At 47.6% G+C, this 22,259-nt stretch overlaps 4 protein-coding genes across 4 annotated transcripts; 1 reads left to right on the top strand and 3 right to left on the bottom strand.

Annotated features, from left to right (window-relative positions):
• Positions 1-649: 649 nt before the first annotated feature.
• Positions 650-3,454, bottom strand: GGS25DRAFT_493388 (uncharacterized protein). Its single transcript, XM_049261251.1, has 3 exons — positions 2,488-3,454; positions 1,886-2,430; positions 650-1,833 (listed from the first exon to the last, which is right to left on the bottom strand). The coding sequence occupies exons 1-3, from the start codon at positions 2,814-2,816 to the stop codon at positions 1,016-1,018; spliced, it is 1,692 nt and encodes a 563-aa protein (XP_049115233.1). The 5' UTR covers positions 2,817-3,454; the 3' UTR covers positions 650-1,015.
• Positions 3,455-4,646: 1,192 nt separating this feature from the next.
• GGS25DRAFT_307978 (uncharacterized protein) lies at positions 4,647-5,326 on the top strand. Its single transcript, XM_049257703.1, has one exon. It carries the CDS (start codon positions 4,820-4,822, stop codon positions 5,279-5,281), a length of 462 nt encoding a protein of 153 aa, XP_049115232.1. The 5' UTR covers positions 4,647-4,819; the 3' UTR covers positions 5,282-5,326.
• A 1,061-nt stretch (positions 5,327-6,387) lies between these two features.
• Positions 6,388-19,561, bottom strand: GGS25DRAFT_522350 (cytoplasmic dynein heavy chain; the record flags this gene model as incomplete). The annotated part of the gene is made up of 4 exons (XM_049264217.1): positions 6,388-6,846; positions 6,903-10,604; positions 10,674-19,204; positions 19,264-19,561. The coding sequence occupies 4 exons, from the start codon at positions 19,559-19,561 to the stop codon at positions 6,388-6,390; spliced, it is 12,990 nt and encodes a 4,329-aa protein (XP_049115231.1).
• Positions 19,562-20,886: 1,325 nt separating this feature from the next.
• GGS25DRAFT_493370 (uncharacterized protein) lies at positions 20,887-21,767 on the bottom strand. The gene has a single exon (XM_049261250.1). The coding sequence runs from the start codon at positions 21,710-21,712 to the stop codon at positions 21,272-21,274; it is 441 nt and encodes a 146-aa protein (XP_049115230.1). The 5' UTR covers positions 21,713-21,767; the 3' UTR covers positions 20,887-21,271.
• Between the last annotated feature and the right edge of the window lie 492 nt (positions 21,768-22,259).

Here is a 22,259-nt window from a genome sequence, read left to right as displayed (position 1 = left end):
GGGATGGATGCTTAGATTACCATGTTACGAATAAGAAGAAGCAGAGATGAAAAATGAAAGGCACAAAAAGCTACCTACCTATGTAGTTATATATGTGTGTGTGTGTGTGTGTGTGTGTGTGTGTGTGTGTGTGTGTGTGATTTCTGGTGTCCTTGGTAGGATAAACCCCCCTGAGGCGTTAGATATCAGATATCTACGGTTACTAGGTACGTTAAGTTACTACCTACGTTGGAGAGAGGAAAGATAAAAGGAGAGATTCCAAGTTTGCTCCATTAAAACTTCGTGGTCACCTACTTTACATGTAATAGACAACAGACTGCGTAGGTAGGTATAGTCTGATGAAGCTTTATAGATCGTCCACCATGTATTAAATCCTCCTGACTTCTAGGTATCTACTTAGGTACCTACGTAGAATATAGCTGTCAAACGCTAAGTCGAGTGAGATAACATCTTCGCATGTCCAAGTTATATATATATATATATGAAGAGCTGGTATATAACGCCGCGTGAAGCGATCCGAACTCTGACTCATGCGTAAGAAACTCCAAAAAAGACACCCATTGCGTGATCTTGTTTACCAACCCCTATTTCCCATTCCCATTCCCATTCCGGTTTCCCTTTCCCTTTCCCTTTCCCTTCCCCTCCCTCAGTCGAGTCTATTATTCATTCATAGAAACCCCTTTAAAGATACAATTTCCTATAGAATCGCTTATACCAGGGAGCATGTTTGTATCGTAATTCAGAATACCATTTCCTTAAGTTTCCACCCATGTTTTCAAACTCACGTTGCGCCAAGCATATATGCTATGAGGATGAAAAGCAATGCAAGATCGCTGCCGAAGACGTTTTACCGGACGACGCCCTTGTGTCTTTTGCTTTCCCCGTTTTTCTTTTATTACACCAAGTTCCTGTTGAGTAACCCTTACAGCCCTCGCAGCCCCAGTCGTTTCATGTTATCATTATGATAGAAATAAAGGAAATATGACCCATCGTAACTTTAGGAGGAAAGCGACTCCTATTTTTGCAGAGCAGCTAGCTCACGTTCCTTGGCCGCGAGCATCTGGCGCATTCGTTCGGTCTCTTGTTGTAGTGTAGCCAATCGAAGGGCTTTTGACTTTTCGTCTTCAGTGCTGCTTTCTCTGGATTGGATGACGGGTAGTATGTTTGATGCGACCGGCTGCGGGCTGGGACTCGGTGCTGATGTAAGTGTAGTCGCCGGAGATCGGAGGCGTAGCAGGTCACTAGCAGTTTCAGCCACGCGGAGGTTAGGGCTTGATTCTGACGTCGGATTAAGAAGCGACTTGATAGATGATAACCGCTTTGAGCTATCGTACCCAAACTCGCTCGGTGCGTACTCCGACTCGGTTCCCGAGAATGATCGCTTTCTCGACGGTGAAAGGAATGACGCTGGGGATAAGGATGATTGGCGGTCACTCAGTGCCGCTATAGATGTTATTGGTGCCAGACGATTGTCATCGTTGATATAATCCCGAATATCGACATACTGTGAGGCGCTAGGAGTATGATATGCCATAAGGTCGTTGGACGGTAGCGAGCTTGGTCCTGGATTGGATCGAGTCGGGTCAGGGAGCATTGTGAGAGGATATTCTGTCCTTCGTCGTAATCCGAGATTCACAGACCCATCTTCATTGATACTGCCTCGTTCCATCTCGGTCTCGGCATATTGGCTCTGCTGCTCAATCGAGTCGATCGCCATCGCGTCCTCTGTCCCATCGTCCATCTGATTTGCTGGTATCACACGTTTCCTCCTCTTGATGACAGATTTCTTCATAGTCACTGGCCGGTGAACTCCGTGAAGCTTGTAGTATAACCCTACATCAGTTAGCAGCAGGTACCTGACTGAGGAATTTGAGCGTTATCATACCGCAGGCATTACAAATGGTATGTCCGGATTCGTCCCGACGCCATAACGGAGTTATCGTGGTACCGCAATTTTGACACGCTATAACTACAGTCGTATTCTGAGCCGCAGCCTGTTGCTGCGCATTTATGTCGATAGGGGCCGGCCCCTCGTCTACGGGGGTTCCGCTTCCGGCACTGGAGGCCCGATTTTGATTCTGGAGTTGGGCGCTCTTGGCCACGCGGTTGTTGAACGCCGGGCAACCGCTACATCCTTCTGCACCACCGGTACCATTGCATCGACCTCCGCCGGGACACGATCCGTTGGGCATCTGATCCGCTGCCACGTAAGTGGCACCGGGAATATTTCCCGGGGTGCCTTGCGAGCAAGAACTAGAAGACGCCTTCTCGGGCGTCCTTTTCGGAGTGGTAGAAACTGTCGACGGCGGACGCTTAAGATTCGTCGGTCGAGACGAATTCCGGGCCTTCAGGTACAGCCCGCATGCATTGCATATGGTAGCTCCTTGGGGCGAACGTCTCCATAACGGCGTCCTGGTGGTTCCACAATTGCTAGAGTGAAATTAGGACTGGCTGGATACCTACTCATACGGCAAATAGTTTACTCACCTGCACACCTGGCCGCCTTGGTTAGAAGTGCTGTTAGATTTTATGTTGGTGGCTGCCCAACTCTCTTGATGTACTGCATCGAATGGAGAGGGGCTTTTCGAGTTGACTCGCTCGGATCCTTGTATCGATGGACTAGGCACGTCTGAGAAATCACTCTGGCTTTGAGCTGCTGGACTTCTAGAACCGATAGAGGAAGCATTTGCAACAGACATAGTCTCAGACGGTTGAGTCCCCTCTCTAGATATAACGGGACGGGTGGGAAGCGCAGTCCTCGTTGAATTAGATTCGGACCTGGCGATCTTAGCGTACGGATATGGAGCGACTTCCATCACAAACTCCGCCGTCGGGTTCCCAAAGGATGAATTTGATTGTGACAACTACAGCGATCGTCGCGTAGGAGTTTCCTTGTCCTATGAAACCATATGTATCGAGTTTAAAACACAAATGGGGATCCTCCAAAGGAGTAGTCGACGGAATGTCGGTGCTCAAGGCAATAATCGTTCGATATTCCAGATATTGGTGGTTTAGGTATTAAGGCGTAAGTGGGTTATAAACTGAGAAGTTCGACCAAGGAACCGTCGCAGGCGCTACGATATGTCGTGATTTGTTCGTTATGCCGATTAGTTGGAATAGTGGCGAGTACACAGACAATGGGAATGGCTTCGAAGTAGTTATAGTGATTCGACTACGATTGACTGCAAAGCCAGGTGGCTAAAGACAAGTCGTGATAGTAACTATGGAGAGTCTCGGATGCAAGGGGCAGTGTTCCTAGAGGCTCGCGTGGAAGTCTTGTAGCCCGAAAAGGATAGATAGAGAGGTTAGGCGCAGTAGGGTGAGCAAGTAGGGTGAGGAGTGGAGTGACAGAGGTTCGACTCTTCAGGATATGGTACGGTATGGTACGGTATGGTCTCGTCTCGTCCTCCTTGCTTACGGAAGATGATTTATGGCACGCCCGGATCACGAGAATAGGGCCTGGATGTTATGTATGTATGTATAGGTATGTAGGTACCTACCTAGTAGGCGTGTAGCACTGTAGGTATGTATGTAGGCATGTATGTAGGCATGTATGTAGGCATGTATGTATGTGTGTATGTATGTACAATACGTACGTTACGGCACGGCGCACTGCAGCAAAAGTAGGCAGCCCTGTATCTAATACCTGTTATGTATTTGTACGATACCGCATGCGTCCACCTCCGCCGTTCAAGCACTCGGGACTACCGTAGTCGGGCTCCAGGGCTCCAGGGCTCCAGGGCTATACAACTCCACCACGTTAGGGTTGATGATTGTGGAGTGGAGGAGATAAGATCGAAGTAGTGCGAAGTGAAGAGAAGAGGCTCGTCCTACCCTATGTAGGTAGTAGGTGTTAGGTATGTCTAGGTATGTCTAGGTATGTCTAGGTATGTACCCAAGAGTATGAAATGGGGAAAGTACTATAATAGCAAGTCTCACTCCGAAGCGAATCTCGGAGATTCGAGAGTAACTAGATAATCAGATCAAATCGATGAATTGAGTGTGGTGCGGTGTGTGTGTGTGTGTGTGTGTGTGTGTGTGTGTGGTGGGATGGATGTTTCAAGGTTAGAATTGAGAAAATGCCACATGGGAAGGGGGTGGTGTATGGTTTGTATTACAGTACCTATGGATGGCTCTACTGTTAGCCTTTAGGACTGTTTAGCTAGGACTGTTAGGTGATCAGGTCTGTACCTGTCTAGGCTGTCCCCCCCCTTCGCTTCCTTCCTTTCCCTGATGCCCCCCCCTAAGAAGCTAACGGGGCCTAGTTTACTAGATTCCCTATCTAGCAGCCTAGTCTAACATCAGCTAGCATGAGACTAGCATGGACCAGCATGGGATCTGCCAGTTCTGAATAGTTAACTAAAGATAAAGGGCTCCATCCCGACGGTCGGCGTGCCGGATGAATGAGGATTAAGCGGATTATCATTAAACTGCCTTTCATTGGCTCAACTTGAGATTAGATTTGGTAATACGGTAATACGACCAGGGTTAACCTTTTTTTCACTCCAAGTTTCAACAAGATCTTTTTGTAATCTCCACCCGGCGATTGGTCGATTCTGGGAATCTACCCTTGGTACTAACCCAAGGTAGTTTGGTACATACTATTTAAGTACATAGTAGCTACTGTAGCATAGCATTTCGGAAAGCGGTCTGCATTTTCGATGCATTTCCAACATCACGCAACCTTACATTAAGTTACATAGTAACTACATAGCAGATATAATTCGGTGGACATCCGGCACGCACCATGGTCATCTGATTAGGTGATACTATGCGATCCTATGCAATGCCGTCTATGTAGCGGTCTAGGTGCATCTTAATGTTGTTTCTGGTTCCAGCCCTTTGGTTGCTCCTTTACCTAGTTTGGCTCTTTTCCTTTTTTCCTCTTTTCCTTTTTTCCTCTTTTCCTCTTTTCCTCTTTTCCTCCTTTCCCACTTTTTCCTTCTATTTCCTACTATGTATGTATTCAGACTATCATATTACTAACCTAGGTATGTACTATGCCGTACTATGTAGTAAATTACTAGTAACTAGATCGAGGCCCCGACGCTTCTCAAGTTTGTCAACTGCACTGCACATAGCCGTAAGCGAATGGAGTTCATGTAGGTCTAGGTTAGTTAGGTACATGCATGTATGTATGTATGTAGTTTGCTTTAGAGTCCTCAGTCAACTGATCACTGACTTTTTACATGTAATCGTACCTAACATACTACTACCTAGTAGGTACCTACAGGTCCTACACAACGTTATGTACAGATGTAGTTACATACATATCAAATAGAAATCCTTCCATGCCGAACCCACATAGGCGAAACCGGATCGATAAAACTCCAATTTATGTGCTCGCTGACCTCATACGTACCTACTTAGGTTACATGCCTGGAATTGGCGGATCCTCTTTTCTCCAGGGCCAAGCTTTTTTATCTAGGTTCCATCTCCTTGCATGGTGCAGACGTCGGAGGGGGCTACCGTGGTACGTGCCACTACTTCTTAAGGCTTGAAACCTTGGAAATATGTCGCAAGATAAGATGGAAAAAAATCGTTCCTTCCAGTTCAACAATTGATCTTTCTTCCAAGGTTTAAAGTTTAGGTAACTTGTCATGAGTCGTCAATGTATTGTTATTGTACTACGCTTTTATTGCATTGATCTAACTAACTACATATGTATTCAAATTATCCCATTCATGTCGGTACATGTATATATGCGATCTGCCACCCTCGTGAACGGAATTCTCATCCGGTCCGTATGAATCCATCCTACCGATACACACATACATAGACTCATAGGCAGATAAAGTAGGACAAACATCCTCCTTTCCCACCCCAACGCCTTGGATCAGCTACTAGATTCCAACGCTTTGAAATACAACCTATCTGATTGGACGTTCGGGACTTGCATCTATATGTACCTACGTGTAGTACGCCGTACGGTAGAGCACAGCACATAGCGGGAGCCGCTAACCTTAGCACATAGTAAAATACGACTCTGCCTCCCTATAACGGGTACCACATGATGTCAGTATCCGTCAAACTGCCCTTTACATACACATAGCTATGCAGCACGGTACACACACACTATTTAGTATTGACTCATCCCATCTAGTCCCGAGCACCAGCAGACGGGTAACAGCAAGGTAATAATGGGTAATCTAGGTATATTATTTGCTTAATTTGATTTCTATTTGCGTGCCTAATGTAGCTCACACGCAGTCAACTAACTGTTCCACAATGAACGGCGAACAACAATCTGAATTGGTGTGCTAAGGGGGTGGGGGTGGGTATCAAGGGGTATGAAAGGCTGTAATCTCAACGAAGCATGCAGAGAAGAAGGACGAACCAAACATCCCGAGGGGACAAACATAGGTACAGTTTCCGACAACAGCCGCCTCAAACCTCATCCGCCACCAGCTGCTCTCCCTCATCCAACAACTCAGTCACCTTCTTCACGTTCCCGATCAGGCTTCTACCCAGCCCAACCAGAAGCAGTTTCTCTGCGTTGGCCGGTAGACCCAGGTAAGTTGGAGGCTCACGTTCCGGCAGTTTCTGAATCCATGCCATGAAATCTGGCAGTGACGTGCCAGATGGTACCACAAGGCATGCTTCCTCTCCGTCTTTCTCAGTCCCTTCGACTAGTTTGTGTCCAATATCGTAGGCAGATGGCGTGAGGGCTTGATCGACCAATTCTGTAAGACGGTTGTAATCACCTTCGTCATCGATCTTGCCGCCATACGTCTCGCGAACCAGGTAACGAATAATTTCCCACGGGATGTTTTGCGGGTTGATGTTTGTGCGGCTTTGTGCCACCGACTCCACCCATGTGTCGATTATGAAGGCGGAGCACTCATACTGCGAGAAGTCAGTCATCATGCATCATATTACCACGGGAAGGAGCATCAACTTACATCACTGTCATTGAATTCCCAGAAGCCCTTCCACCCTAGGTTGGGTGCGTATCGTAGACGTTCCTGAACCACAGCATGTAGGAAAGAGAGAAGTAGATACAACCTGGACCGCTCCACCGGGCTCTTGGTGGCCCGGTCAGAAAGAGACGTCATCGAATCCTTCATGTTGGCTCGTACACCAGCTGGTTGTTCGTACATGAGCACCCGAGATGCCCGAAGAAGATTCACGGGAATCTTAAGGCTGGCCTCCATGGATAAGAATAGTCTGAAATCCGAGTGTGGGTTGAGAGACTCCATGCGCTTTTCTAGAGACTGCAACCATGTTGGCGCAAGGTGGACGTTCTTGATTAGCACCCAGGAACCAACCTGTGCTGCGTTCGCAATGGCCTTGTCGGCGCTGGCGAGACTTTCGTTTGATCCCATAGCAATGTTGGTGCACCGGACACGCGTTCTCTCTACCAGATTGTCTACCTTGTAACTTGCATCGAACCCAGGGCTTGAAACAAGTGAAACAGGGCGAGTGGAAGGAACTTGGCTGATAGTCTCTTTGAGATCATCCACAATGTCAAACAAGTCGGTCCCAAAGACCGAAGTTACAAATCGCTCTGCAGTCGGAACAAAACGATCAAGACGGAATAGTTTGACCAACAATAATGAGAATAGACCTTGGTCGAATGGTTCAGTGGTTGAGTCCCAGATTTGGGGAACAAAGTTCTCCGCAAATTCTTCCGTGAAGAATTTGTCCCATGCGTCAGATGGAACTTGGTCGAGCTTGTCCTTCAAGGCGCCGAGCTTCCTAGCCTGGGCAAACGTCTCATCCTTAGCATCAGTCTCGGTGGAGAGGTCCTTGCCCTCGATACGATCGTCGAGAATGACATCGATTAGACTCTTGTCCATCTTGTAAGGAGAAGCCTGGGTGAGGAGCATGGCCAGCGTAATTCGGTCCTTCTGCAATAGGCCTAGGGAAGTCCTCTTGAAGGTAGTTACGAATAGATCTTTGATAATGACATCTCGGCGAGCGTTGAAGTCTTTCACACCTGCTAGGTTCTTATTGCCGTGAAGAACAGAATGGAATATGTCGAGGAAATACTGCAGTGAGAATTGATAGAAGTGATTGAGATAATGAAGTTGCTCGAGGACAGCGAAAACAGCACTGCAGGATCGCGCAATGATGCTGTACTGCAAAGTAATCTCTTCAACTTCGGCCATGACACCTTCTGTATTGCTCATCTTAGCCGTGATTTCGGCGGCTTCGGTCTTGAGGGTCTCGAGGGTCTCGATAACATGGTCATCGTCAAGAATATTACCACGAGACTCATTGAGCGCCTGTAAGAGACGCTTTTCGAGCTGCCGAAGATGAACCTTGAATTCACCCTGAAGTTTGATGAGATTTGATCTTCTTTCGTCAACATCTGGTCTCTCAGATTTCAGTACATCATTAAGGGACTGAGTTTGAAGACTGCTTTGTGTGACGGTGAAGTTGACAAAGGTAGTTCGACTGCAGATATCCGGGGGAAATGTGGCAGAGGGATCTCTGGTGGACAAGTAGATCTTAAACGCAGGCGAGAAATCTATTTGTTGTTTGCCAAGTTGGATGAGCACACGACCACCGGTTCTCTGGTACTCCTTGTTGAGGACATGATTTAGGATAGGATCTAGATGCTCGGCGTCCTGGATAAGAATCGGATTGCCGAATCTGAGCGAACTTTCCAGTTGCTTAGTGAAGGAGTCGTCTAGGAAACTTGTGACAGTAAGACGGCGATCTTTGCATTCGCGCTGTAAGAATTCAGTAACTCTGCCCGAGGGGTCGATGATTAATGGGTAACGGTTGAATCGCTTGAGAATGATAGCGTTCTCTGTGCATAGATCATCAACTGGTAGGGTATTCTCTTGCCAACTAAGACGCTCATCGGCAGTGGATAAGGATTCCGTGACAGGATTGGGGGTCTTGAAGTTGATCCCAGAAAGATGTAGCTGATGTAACCAATCTTCCATCATCGACTTTCGGAAGGTCTGGTCGTAAAGACCACTGTAAGCTAAGAAAGCCGCGGCCACAAGAACGTCTCCCACCAAAGTGCTGATTTGTGTTTCGAATGACTTGCTTCCATCTTCCCAACGAGTACGTTCTGAAGAGAGACTATCAAGAAGTCTGACACTTCGGTCTACCTTGAATTGAACACGAGACATCTCGGCCTTAATCGCCTGGGTTTCACTAATGAGAGCTGCGTATTCAGTCTTGTAGGTCGCAATACTCTGCTCTAGGCTTGTGATAGTGTTTTCAACAGCCTTTGCTTCAGCCTTTGTCTGCAGGGCCTGCTCCTCAAGTTGGTCCACCTCATCTCGTAGGGGGCCAACACGGTCAAGGATTTCGGAATAATTAACTTGCGCCTCCACCCATTGCACTAAGGGACCGCAAGCCTTGCTGGCACGGTTTACCTTGTCGTATGTAAAGTCTTTGTCGTTCAAGAACTTGGTACGCATGAGGGTTCGAAGAGACTTCGTCATCATCTTTTCGTTGTCGAAGTTGACAATGCTCGCGATGAAATCATCCCGACGTACCACAGCTTGGACACCCTTCCAGTCGTTGATCTTGTGACCTAACAAGGCGCATACTGACTCCATTGCAAGGCGGACACCCTGGGGTGGCGAACCCATAGACCGAACTTCAGTCAAGTGTTGTCGTTTGATGTTGCTAACGCTAGCTTTGGCTTCTTCGACGGCGGGCTCGGCTCTGGCGAGATCATTCAAGACGACCTCTTTGCGGGATGCGACCTCCTTTTCTTGTATTTCGAGCGCCGCCTGAATCTCGAGGGATGTATTCTTGCGCTGTTCAGCCTCTCGTTGATCAGCCACCATGCGTTGCAACTTCTCGTTAGCTTCAGCATCCTTCGCTTCGAGTTGAGTCTTCTTTTCGGCTAAACTGGCCCTGAGATCACGAACTTTCTCGACAGTGTCTCTCAATTTATCCAAGCCGACGTTCAAGTGACGTTGCTGTTCCTCCAAGTCTTCTCGCTTTTCATCATATAGCTTGACATATTGCGCAACAAAGTCAAGGAAGTGGCGGGGCGTAAGGAACGTGATCTTGCCTTGTTGCTTCTGAAGTTTGGTATTGAAACGCTGTAGAGAATAATGGATGTAGACCATCGAGTTCACGATAGTTTCTCTGTGGGCGGGAGGCAAGCTAAGGCCACGATAAGCGACTGGAATAGTGTCAGGGGCTACGAAACCAGGCTTGTCGAGATCAATGGAATGGGTCAGTTCGTTGGCAACCTGGAACAGAGCCTGATCAGACCAATCACCAAACCAGTTGAGTACGCAACGATTGAACAGGGCAGGACTGGTAGCAGCCTTTGAGGATAATCCGTCCTCGGGCGGATTCATAGTGAAGACAACGTGCAAATTCTTGACAATCTGCTGGGTGAACCACTTATAGAGTTCTTCTTGGGAGTCTAGCAGCAAGCCTTGCCGTTGTGCACCTTCTTTGCAGGCTGTCATCAAGGAAGCAAAATCATCCCCTTCGAACAGACCAGGGACTTCGGCGTTGGCAAGGAGTGTGTTCATTCGCTCTAGGAATCCCGAATCGAGGACATTGGATTCATCCATGATGAAGCACATCTTTTCGCCCTTACAACCGCACCGGCGCAGAACTTCGCGAAGATCATCGTCAAAGTCCTCGGCAGAGTAGTTTCCGTGAACCTTGATCTGAAAAACTTTGAGGCCGTTCATCCAAGCAACAAATCTTGAAAGTGTTGTCTTTCCACTTCCACTTACACCGATCAAGATTAAGTGTCCCTGTGGCTGTCTGAAGACACGGTCGATACGGAGCACGTGCTCAAGGACGTCGTTAAATAGAATGAGCGGTACATCAACCTCCTCTTCACAGAAAGTCTTGAGACGAGCTTTGACGAAGTCTCGTAACTGTTCTCGGTCAACAGGGACGTAATTCTTCGAGAGCCAATTAGAGAACAGGATTGGACCGCCCAATGCCTTATCCTCCTCAATCGTAGGGAATAAGTCCAATGCAATTCTTCGCACAGCGTCGTCGGTCCACTTTCGCTCGTCTTCAGCGACTAAACGATCCTGGAAGAGTCGCAGCGCCTCATGTGCCCAGATACGGATCAATCCATCGACAGAGAGTGTTTCCAATGGACGAATCGCTTCATATACACCACGTACCCACCTCGTCAACTCACGAGGACTGTAGACATAATGAGGCTGGATTTTAGGTGTAAAGCGTTGTTGAGACTCCAAGTAAAACCGAACCATCGCTTGAGTGAGCGGCTCGGAGTATCCGCGAAGCGCCGGAATGACCTTGAGAACAGCAGAGTTGAAGGTGCCATAGATCTGAAGTAGGGATAGCTCGCCTGGATAGTCAACCATGATGAGAGGGGCGTGTCTGAGGAACCTGGCGCCCATGGGAGTACGGCCGGCATCCGTTGGGGGGTTACAAGCGCCAACGAATTGGATCCGATCAAGGGTAACCCAAGACTTATCAGATGTCCGCCAGAAGCCATTGTGCTCTACTAGCTGACGAAGGAATGAAATAGCTCGTTGAGTACCATATTTGTCCGGTGCCGGCAAATTGATTTCGTCACAAAAGATGACGAGCCATCGCCCAATTTGGGTTGGTGAGAGCATCACGCCATTAAGTGTCTTTTTGTACTCGCAATACTGCTCAAATGTCTTAATGAGAAGATCGGGTGTGGTTGCACTAGAGAAATTGAGGCCGACGACTTCCATATTTGGCAGCTTTCGAAGCGCACTGAATAAGGTCATTGTTTTACCAGAACCGGGTGGGCCGCAGAGCAAAAGCGGCTTATGTTCTGCGAGCCAAGAGTAGAGCACATCTTCGTGACGAACAGTATCCAAGGTGGGAATAACAACATCGGTTTGTGTGATGGAGTGTGTATTAACCTCAATTGTAGGAACTGAATTCTGCCACGGAGTCCACTCGGCCCTAGGTAAGGTGGCATCAAAGTCGATGAGAGAGCAGTTACCATCAAGAGGCGGCGATCCAAAGCTTGCAAGAGCGCCAACATTGTCTCCAAACAGTTTTCGGTCTCCGAGAGGGCAATCGCCGGTTAGAGCCCAGACTAAAGCGAGCAATAGCTTCTTAGAAACATATGCTTCGATCTGCTCGGGATCCAGAAGGAAATCAACATGGGCTGCATTATATTCGATTATATCTCGGACTGACTTGTTCAGCAGAGAGAATAGAGTAGTGAGGACACGAGCGACGGTGAACTCCATGATATGATTATAAGATTCAGCCTGCTTGAGGGCCGCGAGAATGAAGTCATCCGTGGTTAAGTAAGCATTCAGCAGATCGGCAACTTGGCTTTGAATTTGAAGAGCCTTCGCGGGGCTTTGGCCAGCGGCAGCAGCATCTTCATCCAGATCTTCGAATGCCACAGTTCTGAGAGTCTCTAGGTAATTGGTGACCATCATGCTTGAGGTGACAGTGTCTTCGCTAAACCAGACCATACCACATCGACTGACAGTTGCCAGTGTGGCATACTTCAAAGTCTCGACTTCGAACATGATTCGGACATTTGCTGGTAAGTTGAGACGCTCACCGTTAGGCAGAGTGAGTAATTTGTTGTCATCGAGGACACTGTTCAAGTTCTCTACCCATTCGGGGTCGACATCACCATCAAATACAATCCAGTGACGTTTAGAATCCTCACCACGGAGATTATCCACAATCTTTCGTAATATGCTCGTAAATAGACCATCAGTCCATTCTCTGGTGGTTGAGTCCAGGTTTCCGTACAGTGCCTCTTTTGACATGACTTTCGAGTCAATGACATGAGAGACGCCTTCGACTCCCTCAACTTGCTGGAGCGCATCTAGGAGGAGCCTCCATGCAGCAGATTTGCCGGTCCCCGAATTACCCACCATCATGACACCGTGGTGAATCTTTTGGATCTGGTAGAGCTGAAGGACCTTAGTCATCCAGATATCGTTGACTACGAGGTGTCTTTCTGATGCTAGACGACGAATAGCGTCCTCAAGTTTTGCTAGATTGGCTGGGACATACTGAACACCTGGGAAGCAGTCCGATTCAATAGCCATCATGACATCGACATCATTTCGAATTAGCTTAGGTGCAATAGTTTCCCGAACACTCTGCACAATGATTTCAGGTTCAACAACTTCCTCGGCACCAATATTACCGTCGCTGTTTGTGAGCCGGGCACGTTTGAGGCCACCCGAGCTAACAAGCACACTCTTCAGAGCACGAAGACCAAAGTCATAATGTGCCTGCTTAGACAGTCTTGCGGAACACTGATCGAAGAACGGGACGGTTTGCTTTGAAAGCTGTTTGGCCTGGTTGAAGCCTTGAGAGTAAAGCATGACTTCGGCGATGAGTTCCTTATCCGGCTTTGACATAGCGACGCTACGGAACAGCTTCTTCAGGTTGTCAGGCAAGTTGGAACGACCGGCATAACCGGGGTTCATCGTGATAAATATTCCCGTGTTGGCATTTACATGAAGCTGGCGGCCGACCAATTCGATTTGGGCCTTGTCATCCTCCATGCCTTGTTTAAGACCAAGTTGGATATTTTGAATCTGCTGTGAGACTGCTGATAAAATTCTCTCCTCCAAACGATTGAATTCATCGAAACAACCCCAGGCACCGACTTGGCAGATACCAAGGAAAATTCGGCCCATGGCTTGGAAATCGAAAGTATCGTCACAGCAAAATACTAGAGTGAAGCGACCCAGTTGCACACCAAGAGCTTTGACAGACTCGGTCTTTCCGGTACCAGCAGGTCCATATGGAGAACCACCAAGTCGTTGGCAGAGAGCTTGAGTAAGTGTACCGAAGCAACGATCGGTGAGGGGAGTTCGGACCAGCCTGTCGGGAACACCCAGATATTCGAAGCCATAGGCGAGCTTTGCATTTGCCATCTTGATTTGAAGACGCTGCAAGTAGTCTCCTTCGGGTGCGTAGACGTATCGCATTTGCAATAGCCACATATAGTGAGTTGGTGTAGTGGCATTGAGTTTCACGAGTTTTTCAATCACATCTCGCTGATGAACGCATTCCGTGATGAGAGCCTCGCATTTCTTCCTCTGAATCACCTCTAAGTCGCCGAGGACTGTCTCAGCGAGAAGCCGAAGTACCTGAACTTCTCGCTCAAAGAGAGATTGTAGCGTAGAACCCCCGTTATTTAACGAGAGCTCGACTGCTGTCGTCCAGGCCACTTGGGTAGCAAGCACCACGATCTGACTGGGAAATCCGCTCATGAAATCATTCAGCGCATTTGGGTCAATCTCACCCGACTCAAATATAGGTGTGTATGCCTCGACGGCTTCAGCAAGAAGCTCAGCCAGTGTAGCCTTCATGCCATTCTCCAACAAAGCCAACCAATCATTGATCTTAGGAACCTTTGCGAGTGAAATCTCTTTCTTGAGGCGCACAACCTCATCTTCTTTAGATGTAAAGCCTGAGATAACTGATTCGTCATCCATGACTAGCCCATTTAACCCGGCGAACATCTTCTTGAAGTGCTTAGCAATGCGTAGAGTATCATTGCTATTACCGATCATTTCAAGAAGGTCCTCGTCGCCGACGAAATAAAAACGTGGGAACGACACTCTCTCCTTTTCGAGGTATTCACCAAGAGCCTTCTGTATCTTGTTGAGCAACTCGGCAAGGCGTTCTAGAGACTTCTGGACTCCGGTAATCCCCAAAACATCCATGACCATTGGCTGCTTGTAAACCTTTTTCATAACGGCCATAAATTCGCTGTTGATGTTCTGGAACCTTGAGGATTCAATAGGTAGAAGATGCTTGATATCAGCATTTCCGGTAAAAACACCTTCTAGATATACCCATTGGCGTTGAACATCGATCCACACGTCGAATAATACATGAACACGGTTGAGCTTGTCTTCCCAAGATGAGGCTTCCTCTTCAAACTCTTTGTAGTAAGGCGAGTGCTTCATGGCCTGTAGTGAATTTAGATTCTCGCTACATTTCGCAAAAAGATCATCCCAACCACGGATGAGACGGCACTTGGTCTGATACGGCACAAGATCCAGCTGGTAACTATTCCAGGTCTCTTTCACTTGTTTCAAGAACTCCTCCAATGCCATCTCACCCTGAGCTTGAGTGATGATATCTCTGACAATGACTTCAGTGGCGACTAGGTTAAGGTCCCAGACATCTCCAAGTGTCATAGACACCGGCGAATATCGCCGCCCGGGCTTGATTTCCTTCCATATTTTTGTCCAGTGTCGATCTCGAATCGCTTCTGATTTCAGGTCACCTAGCAAAGTATTCACCTTCAAAAGTTGTCGCAGGATATTTTGAATATGCTCAAAAGCGGCATACTGTCGCATCCTGCTGGGCATATCTTTAGTCATCTTGATGAGGCTATCAATGCTACTGCGAATCTTCCTAGGCTGAACACTGCCCCATAAAGTCTCGCGGAGCTCATTTAAGCTCTTCCATATCGTTGACAAGCCTGACCAAACAGACTTGAAGTCGTGTACTTCCTCCAATATGATGGAAAGAGAAGATTCGGGGCTCGCAGGAAGGTCAAGCGCTTCCTTGGCTTTTGATACCATATCAGACTCTTCTTGCAACTTTGTAATGCGCGTTTCGAAAGAACTGAGGGTCGCAGACGCGATGTCAGGGGCAATCGTTCCTGAAACGGGCTTTTCATCGTTCCACTGCGTAGCGATCTCCGATATCTTATCCATTACCACTTTATCCTCTGCCACTATTTTGGCCTTCAGGGCGTCAGTCTGGTCCTGAACGATCTTCGCCTTCCTATTCAACAGCTCGTTAAGGGCCTCCCATGTTGAGTCAACTTGTTGGACATCTACCCAGTCGTTCGGAAAACTATATCGATTTCGGAGAAGTGTAGACTGGCCCTGACGGAAAGTCTCAACTTCAGGGGCCCAGGCCTTGACTTTGCGCTTGCAGCTTTGGACTATGGTGATGAACTGGACTGCTTGCGCAGTGGAAGTGGCTTCGAGACTTTGCCCTTCCAAGTCCCTCCGAGACTTCTCAATCTCTGCATTGACTTCTCTCATACGATTGCCAAGCCGTGCAGCAAATTTCGCCAATATCTCCTGTTGCCATTGATCATACTTGGAATTGACTTTCATTTGCACTTGCTCGTAGTCAATGGTGATATGACCAAACGAACGGCTAACTTCGGTGGTGTCAAAAGTTGCACGAGACTTTCGAATCTCTTGTAATAACTGAAGCCATTTGGGAAGCTCGTCACCCAGAAGTTCGTAGACCTGTTCAGATTGTAGATCCCAGAGCGATTGAAATTGCAACCACTTGTTAACATACTCGCTGATAGCTTGCAGCTTCGTCTCGACAGAGGTATAGACTCTTCCAAGTATATCAGTACAGTCGCTGGGTAAGTCATTGAAGCGAGCTTCCTCGTGAACAACAGTACTCAAGGTCAAGCTCATCTGGTATCTAGAGGCCTTGATTTTGGGAAGATTACAGACAATACCAATCCAGTTATGCAGGTGCAAGAACCAGCTAGCTCTCGCAAACTCGAGAGGTGGATCAAGGTAGATGACTTGGTTCCTCATGGTAATTTCGTGGATCAAATGTCTCATGACAGGTGCGTCCGACTTAAGCGCTTCCCCTGATGGGGCTAACTGCTTTCTTCGGCTACTCTCAAGCCGTTCAATGGGTGTATCGTCCTCGAAGGCTTCGATCCACGTCGATACAGCACGCTGAAGACGGGTAAGTAGAGTTAACTTGATTCGTTCGTTCATCCTCTCCACCCAAAACCCAAGATTCACGTATTGCTCCAAATTCAGTTGATCAACCGCCGCTTGGATTGTCTGCAGACGAGCTGCAAACTCAGATGCTTCGTATGGGCAAGTTGCTAGTTCTGCCAGGGCCTTTTGGACATTTAGGTGTATGTTTGCAAGTGTGACGGTTTTCGTTTGGAGGAGGGAAGCGGCCGCAGCAAATTCTCGGACAAAGAGAACGTGCTTGGTTTCACCACCACGAGTAAGTGTATGGTCAAGGCTGCCATTAGCAAGTGATGGTTTCTGATACGAGTCCCAGGTGTTGACAAAAGTTTCCCATTTCAAAGGAATGCCCTTGGCAATCAGAACATGAACATCATTCTGGTAACCGCTTAATAGAATGGAGACTTCGGGCAATTCCGATATCTGTCGGGTTGTCTGCGCAAATGTTCTCACACTTTCCATCAAGCTAACGGCGTATGGGTACACTCTCTTGGCCTCCTTCGCGACATTACTTACGGCGTGAGGGACGTTGAAGTTTTGCCAGCCAAGGTTACGGGTCTCTTTGAATAATGCGATGATCTGGGCATCAAAGTTTACCGAGAGGTCCAGGGCGTTGTTGGCAGCTCTGACCTTGTTGATATTAAAGAGGCGGCCAGATATATTTATTTGTTTGCGTTGAACATCCTCAATCCAGGCTTTATAGATCATTTGCGTATTGAGTTTCTTTCTGAACAGCTCACTCTCAGTTTGAAGCTTTTGACCCTCAGTATGAAGGGCCCAGTCCGAGCCAAGGATGTCTTCAACTTTCTTCATATAATTATCCAATTGCCGCTCAATCTGGCGTGCCCAAATGATAGCGCCAGAGACTGGTGGCAGATCATGGAGTTGAGCCATGGCATGAGCTTCAGAGTGGCCATACTGCTGCTTGAATCGCTCGTGGAGTCCAGAAATAGCCTGCTTCACATTGTCAATGAGCTGGTTTTGATATTCGGCGATGGCACCCCGAATCTTTGGTCGCACAAAGAGGGCGTTGAACTGAGAGAAAACGCGGAACATCTCATTCGCATTTTTCGCGGTGGCAAGGCGATCACGGAGTCTGGCGATGATTGAGTTTTCCACCCGTGAAGTACGTTCGTTGTATGTATTTTCCGCCTTGACCCATCTCTGAGTACCTTCGGGGGAAACGTCGAGTAAGTCCACATGCTTCAAAGCCTCCCAGGCCTGTCGAACTTCCTCGACGGCATCTACATCACCCATCTCTTCGACGAGAGCAACTCCGTTTGTTGCCGTCTCCTCGCTGGCACCATTTACAGTCGCCCTCGGGCCGAGGACATTAACAATGGTTCTTTGCAACTGCTCGTGATTATCCCGAAAGGTATCGATATACTTAAGTCGAGCTTGCAACTCGCTATGCTTCGGGTTAACCTTGATTGGGATGAATCTCTCTTGTCTTCTACGTGTCGTCTCTCGAGCAATGTTCGTGAATTCCTTGATCTGGGCATCCCAAGACTTGAATATCTCATCAGCAGTAGTCATAAGATTCTTGAAGTCCTTGTAGTCAAGGTCGACAAGCTCAGAGCCTGGGAGTAGACGATGCATAACCTCCTCGAGATCTGCCGAGATAGCTTCAACCAAGTGCAAAGTTCGTGCAATGGGATAATTGCTAAATCTCATCTTCTTGTTCATATGACTGAAGATTTGGCCAATAGCGTCCTGAATCTTGGGCAACGAAGTGGCAGACAATAATTCGTCAAGGGGGAAGTCTCGCATAAGTTGATTGTACTTCTGCACCATCTCCATAGCTTCCTTCAATCCAGTGTCGGCAGTAAAACTGACAGTGGCCTGGAAACGTTTCGCATGCTTCAATATCTCCAAAGTCAACATGACGCCCTCGCTTCTCAGCTGGGCCTCAATCCCTTCTAGCGCAGACTCCATGGACAACCAGAAGTTGATTTCCTGCGTCGCTGTCCTCGTCACAGGGTCTCGCGTAAGTTTCGTGATAGTCTGTATTGATTTAATCCAACTATTTACCGTGGACTGTAGGTTATTCATGAAGGTACTGTCTGAGAGAAGGTGAGGAGGTATCAAGTCCATAGTCGGTCGCGTACTACGCGTAGTGGCATCTTCCAACGCCCCTTGGACCACCGGATGAAACGAGAGAGAGAGTTCCGGTATCTCGACATTCTGTTGGAGGTGAAGCAAACTCAGTTCGAGCTCCGTCATTCGTTTCTTGGTCACAGGAATGCCCGTCTTCGCATCCACATCCGCCCGGTTCCTAGACCCGTTTGTTGCTTGCGAGACCTTGGTATTGGCATCAAAATATGGCGCCAGCGCATTATGCAGAATAGAATGAAGTATCTCAAAAGGGGAAGCGGTCGGACCTTGCTCGCTAACCAGATTAGCCAGCGATGCCGTACCAGGCAAGGTTTGTATCTGGATTTGGGAGGATAGTGGGAGTGAAGGGTCGATCGCTTGAGCACGTTTAAGCAGTGCAAGATAGGCTATGGTCGTTGGCGAGGAAGCTATCTCGGATGTAATAGTGTATGTGTACGACACAGGGACTAAAGCAGTAATATTAGCAAAAATGTTTTGGTTACGGACGCTGTAAGGGTGAATATACCACTATCAACCGAATCATCCGCGACAGTATCAGCTGGCTTAACGTCCTTCTGAACGTACAGAACCACATGGGCATCGGTCGCAAAGCGACTGCACCTCTGGATCGTATCGGCATGGTTGTCTTTGGAAAGAAGGTTGTCGGGTCTCTCAAGCTCATTACGGGTAGCACCCAGCGCAATAGTGACGACAGAGGCCAAATACTCTACCACCAAATTTGGGTCTATTGCGATAAAGGACGAAGGCGACAGGCCGTTTGCGCCAGGGCTTTGCGGGCCTAAAGGGGGGGCCACGGCCTCCATCGTGGCAACAAGAGGTTGAAGGCTTGATCAAAATTCTAAAGAATTGGTCGGTATCATCAGTTAGGGGTATTTCTTACTATAATAGGGGAAAATTCCGAGCTAGAAGTCAGAAGAAGCAAGAGCTTCTTAATAGGAAAGAGAGATCTAAGTGAATTAGATAGGTTGTATCAAAAAGCACAAAGGCGAAAAGAGCGTGAGACCATGTATGATTTAGTCTTTGCGGTATTGCCCAATCTGTATTGTATCGTCGTTGATCCCGTTTACTTATTGGCGATTTAGCAAAGGTAGGTTCAAGGTTGTATGAATGAAGTGAGTGGTCAAGGAGTAACTAACTAGTGGTACTGTGGTAATAGTATAGTAACTCCGTACATACAAAAAAAAAGTTGTTACCGGTTATTGGTCATTTTTTACTCGTTTTACGCGAAGAACGCCAACGGTGTCGCGCCTAAGGTAGCTACCTACTTGCTTGAATCTACTTAGTAGTACTAGGTTAGGTAAGTACTAGTTAATGCAGATGGGAGTAGTCACTGACCTATCTAATCACTGTGGGCCCTGATTGGGCAACTTGTTTCTGTCGCGGGGCACATTGCAGGCTTCCAGGGCTGCCACGATCACTCGGTCCACTTCTACATATCCACAGTCCCCCCAAAACGGTTCCTGGAACCCCTGAGACATCCCAACTTGTACTTTGTAATCTCCACAGCCCCTGTTTCACTTGTTACAGATAATGATTAATATACTTAGATACATAACTCTGTAAGTTGCATATTCATTTCTAACGAAATATGAAAGTAGCAATAACTAAGTTACATATGTAACTTAGTTATCAACATAGCTATGTTTAAGGTTTTAATCCCTGACACGCTGCGGACATCGCGTATGACGTCCAAGAGCTTTAATAAACTACACATGTACATAACTTGTGAGTTTAAGGTTACATACCTGCCTGGCAGTCAACGGCCTCCTACCTAGTACCTACATATAACATATAGGCATGTACATAGCAGTACGTATTCAAAAGTCTAGCCAGTAGACGGGCTTCATAGTCTGGTATGTAGATATCCATATTACTAGTTTTCGCTACTAATAGCCCTATACAAGAATGATATGGGATAACCGCTCTACAAAGCAACCTACCTAAACGTAGTATTTAGAGAGGAATGATGATGTAGTAGAAATCAGGTACGGAGAGCGTTTCCCCCCGAGGCTACCTCGAAGACATTGCATTTACATGCCCAGGTGGTCTCTCCTCGCTTTACGTTCTTCTTTACTTGTGTAGATAGATAGTTAGGTGCTTACCAAAAAACTAGACCTTGTAGAATCAAGCTCCAGTCATACACCATGCATTTTAGTCATTCAAGGGACGGGTAGGTCTAAGTTGTTCGTGGTACACAGTATAAAGCCATGGCAATAGAGTAAAGAATAGTAGCGATCCGTATAATGAGCCCCAATGTCTATTTTTTCCGTTGCCATACCCAAGTAGGCCTTGCCCATTCCTGCCTACCAAAGCATCAAGTTATATGCAAAGTTGGCGTCCAACTGTATCCCTCCCTAGTAGCCACAATCCCATAGAACTCCAAACCCCGCCGTATGCCATCAATTCCAGTCGTAATCCTCGAGACGCCTATGCTCCCTCCTAAATAATCCAGACCCGGACCGTACATGTCTTGATTTTGAAGCCATTTTGAGATATGCATATCGTAGACCTCTTTAGTTACTGGATGTCCCTGGTCCGCCATTGCCCTCTCCTGTGTCGCTCAGTCTCTCCCTCTGCACCATAACCCGTTGGTTGCATATGTCGATAAACATCTCAAATTTTTCAATGATTTTATCTTTCTCGCGTATCTTCTCCTTTAATTCGTCTAGTTCCTTTTTCGAATCATCCTTGACCTTCGCCAATTCTTCCTTGGTTCGGGCTAGCTCCCGTCTAAGGTCTGATCGTATTCGTTCTTCGGCAGACGGGGCTGGCTTGCTATATATTGCCGGCCGCGATTCAGCAATGCCGGCTTCAACCTTTTGTGGGTTTCGATTTATCGCAGCCCTCGCGTTGTAGATATCCCTGGGGAGAAGGGGGACATGAGGGTTCTGCTGTTGCAGAATCTCTAGAGTTTGAGTGACGCCAATGCCTAAAATAGTTAATATCATGTCCATCAATGATCCAAGTCAAAGACTTGCCCGACTTACCAGACTCCTTTAAATTTTTAACGGCAGCAACCATTTCACTGTCCAACTTCCTCGCGGCTGGGTGCAGAAGTGGGCTCTCGCTCGGGCCATGGTTGTGATGGAGATGAGTATGGTCTGGACGATATCGAATCGTCCACTGCGTCCTTTGTTCAATGGCGAAGAATCCAAACTGGCAATTACACTTGCGGGAAGATGTCTTCCGTTTCCTGTTTTCTGGGCTGACTCGGCTGGGAGGTTTGCCTGCGCGGTCACATACGAAGAGTACTTTCTTTAAGCCTGGGACAGTCTTTTTGGACCGTCCAATAACTACGGCATACCCAACTGACGTACAATATGCCAGCACGTGCTTGTGAACAGCGTCCAAGCTGGGAAAACTACCTCCTTCGGCCGGGGCTGACATCATCTGACCCATGGGTGTCCTCGGCACAAAGGGGGTACCTTCGAGCAGCTTAGGCGAAATGTGGCTATCTCCCTCTCCAGACTCCGCCTGACTATCCATGTCCATGTCATCGTG

The sequence above is a fragment of the Hypoxylon fragiforme genome, assembly GCF_022984875.1.
Source record: "Hypoxylon fragiforme strain CBS 206.31 chromosome Unknown GGS25scaffold_6, whole genome shotgun sequence".
Classification (NCBI taxonomy): domain Eukaryota; kingdom Fungi; phylum Ascomycota; class Sordariomycetes; order Xylariales; family Hypoxylaceae; genus Hypoxylon; species Hypoxylon fragiforme.
Note: the sequence above shows the minus strand (reverse complement) of the source record. Positions and strands in the feature narration are given on the sequence as shown.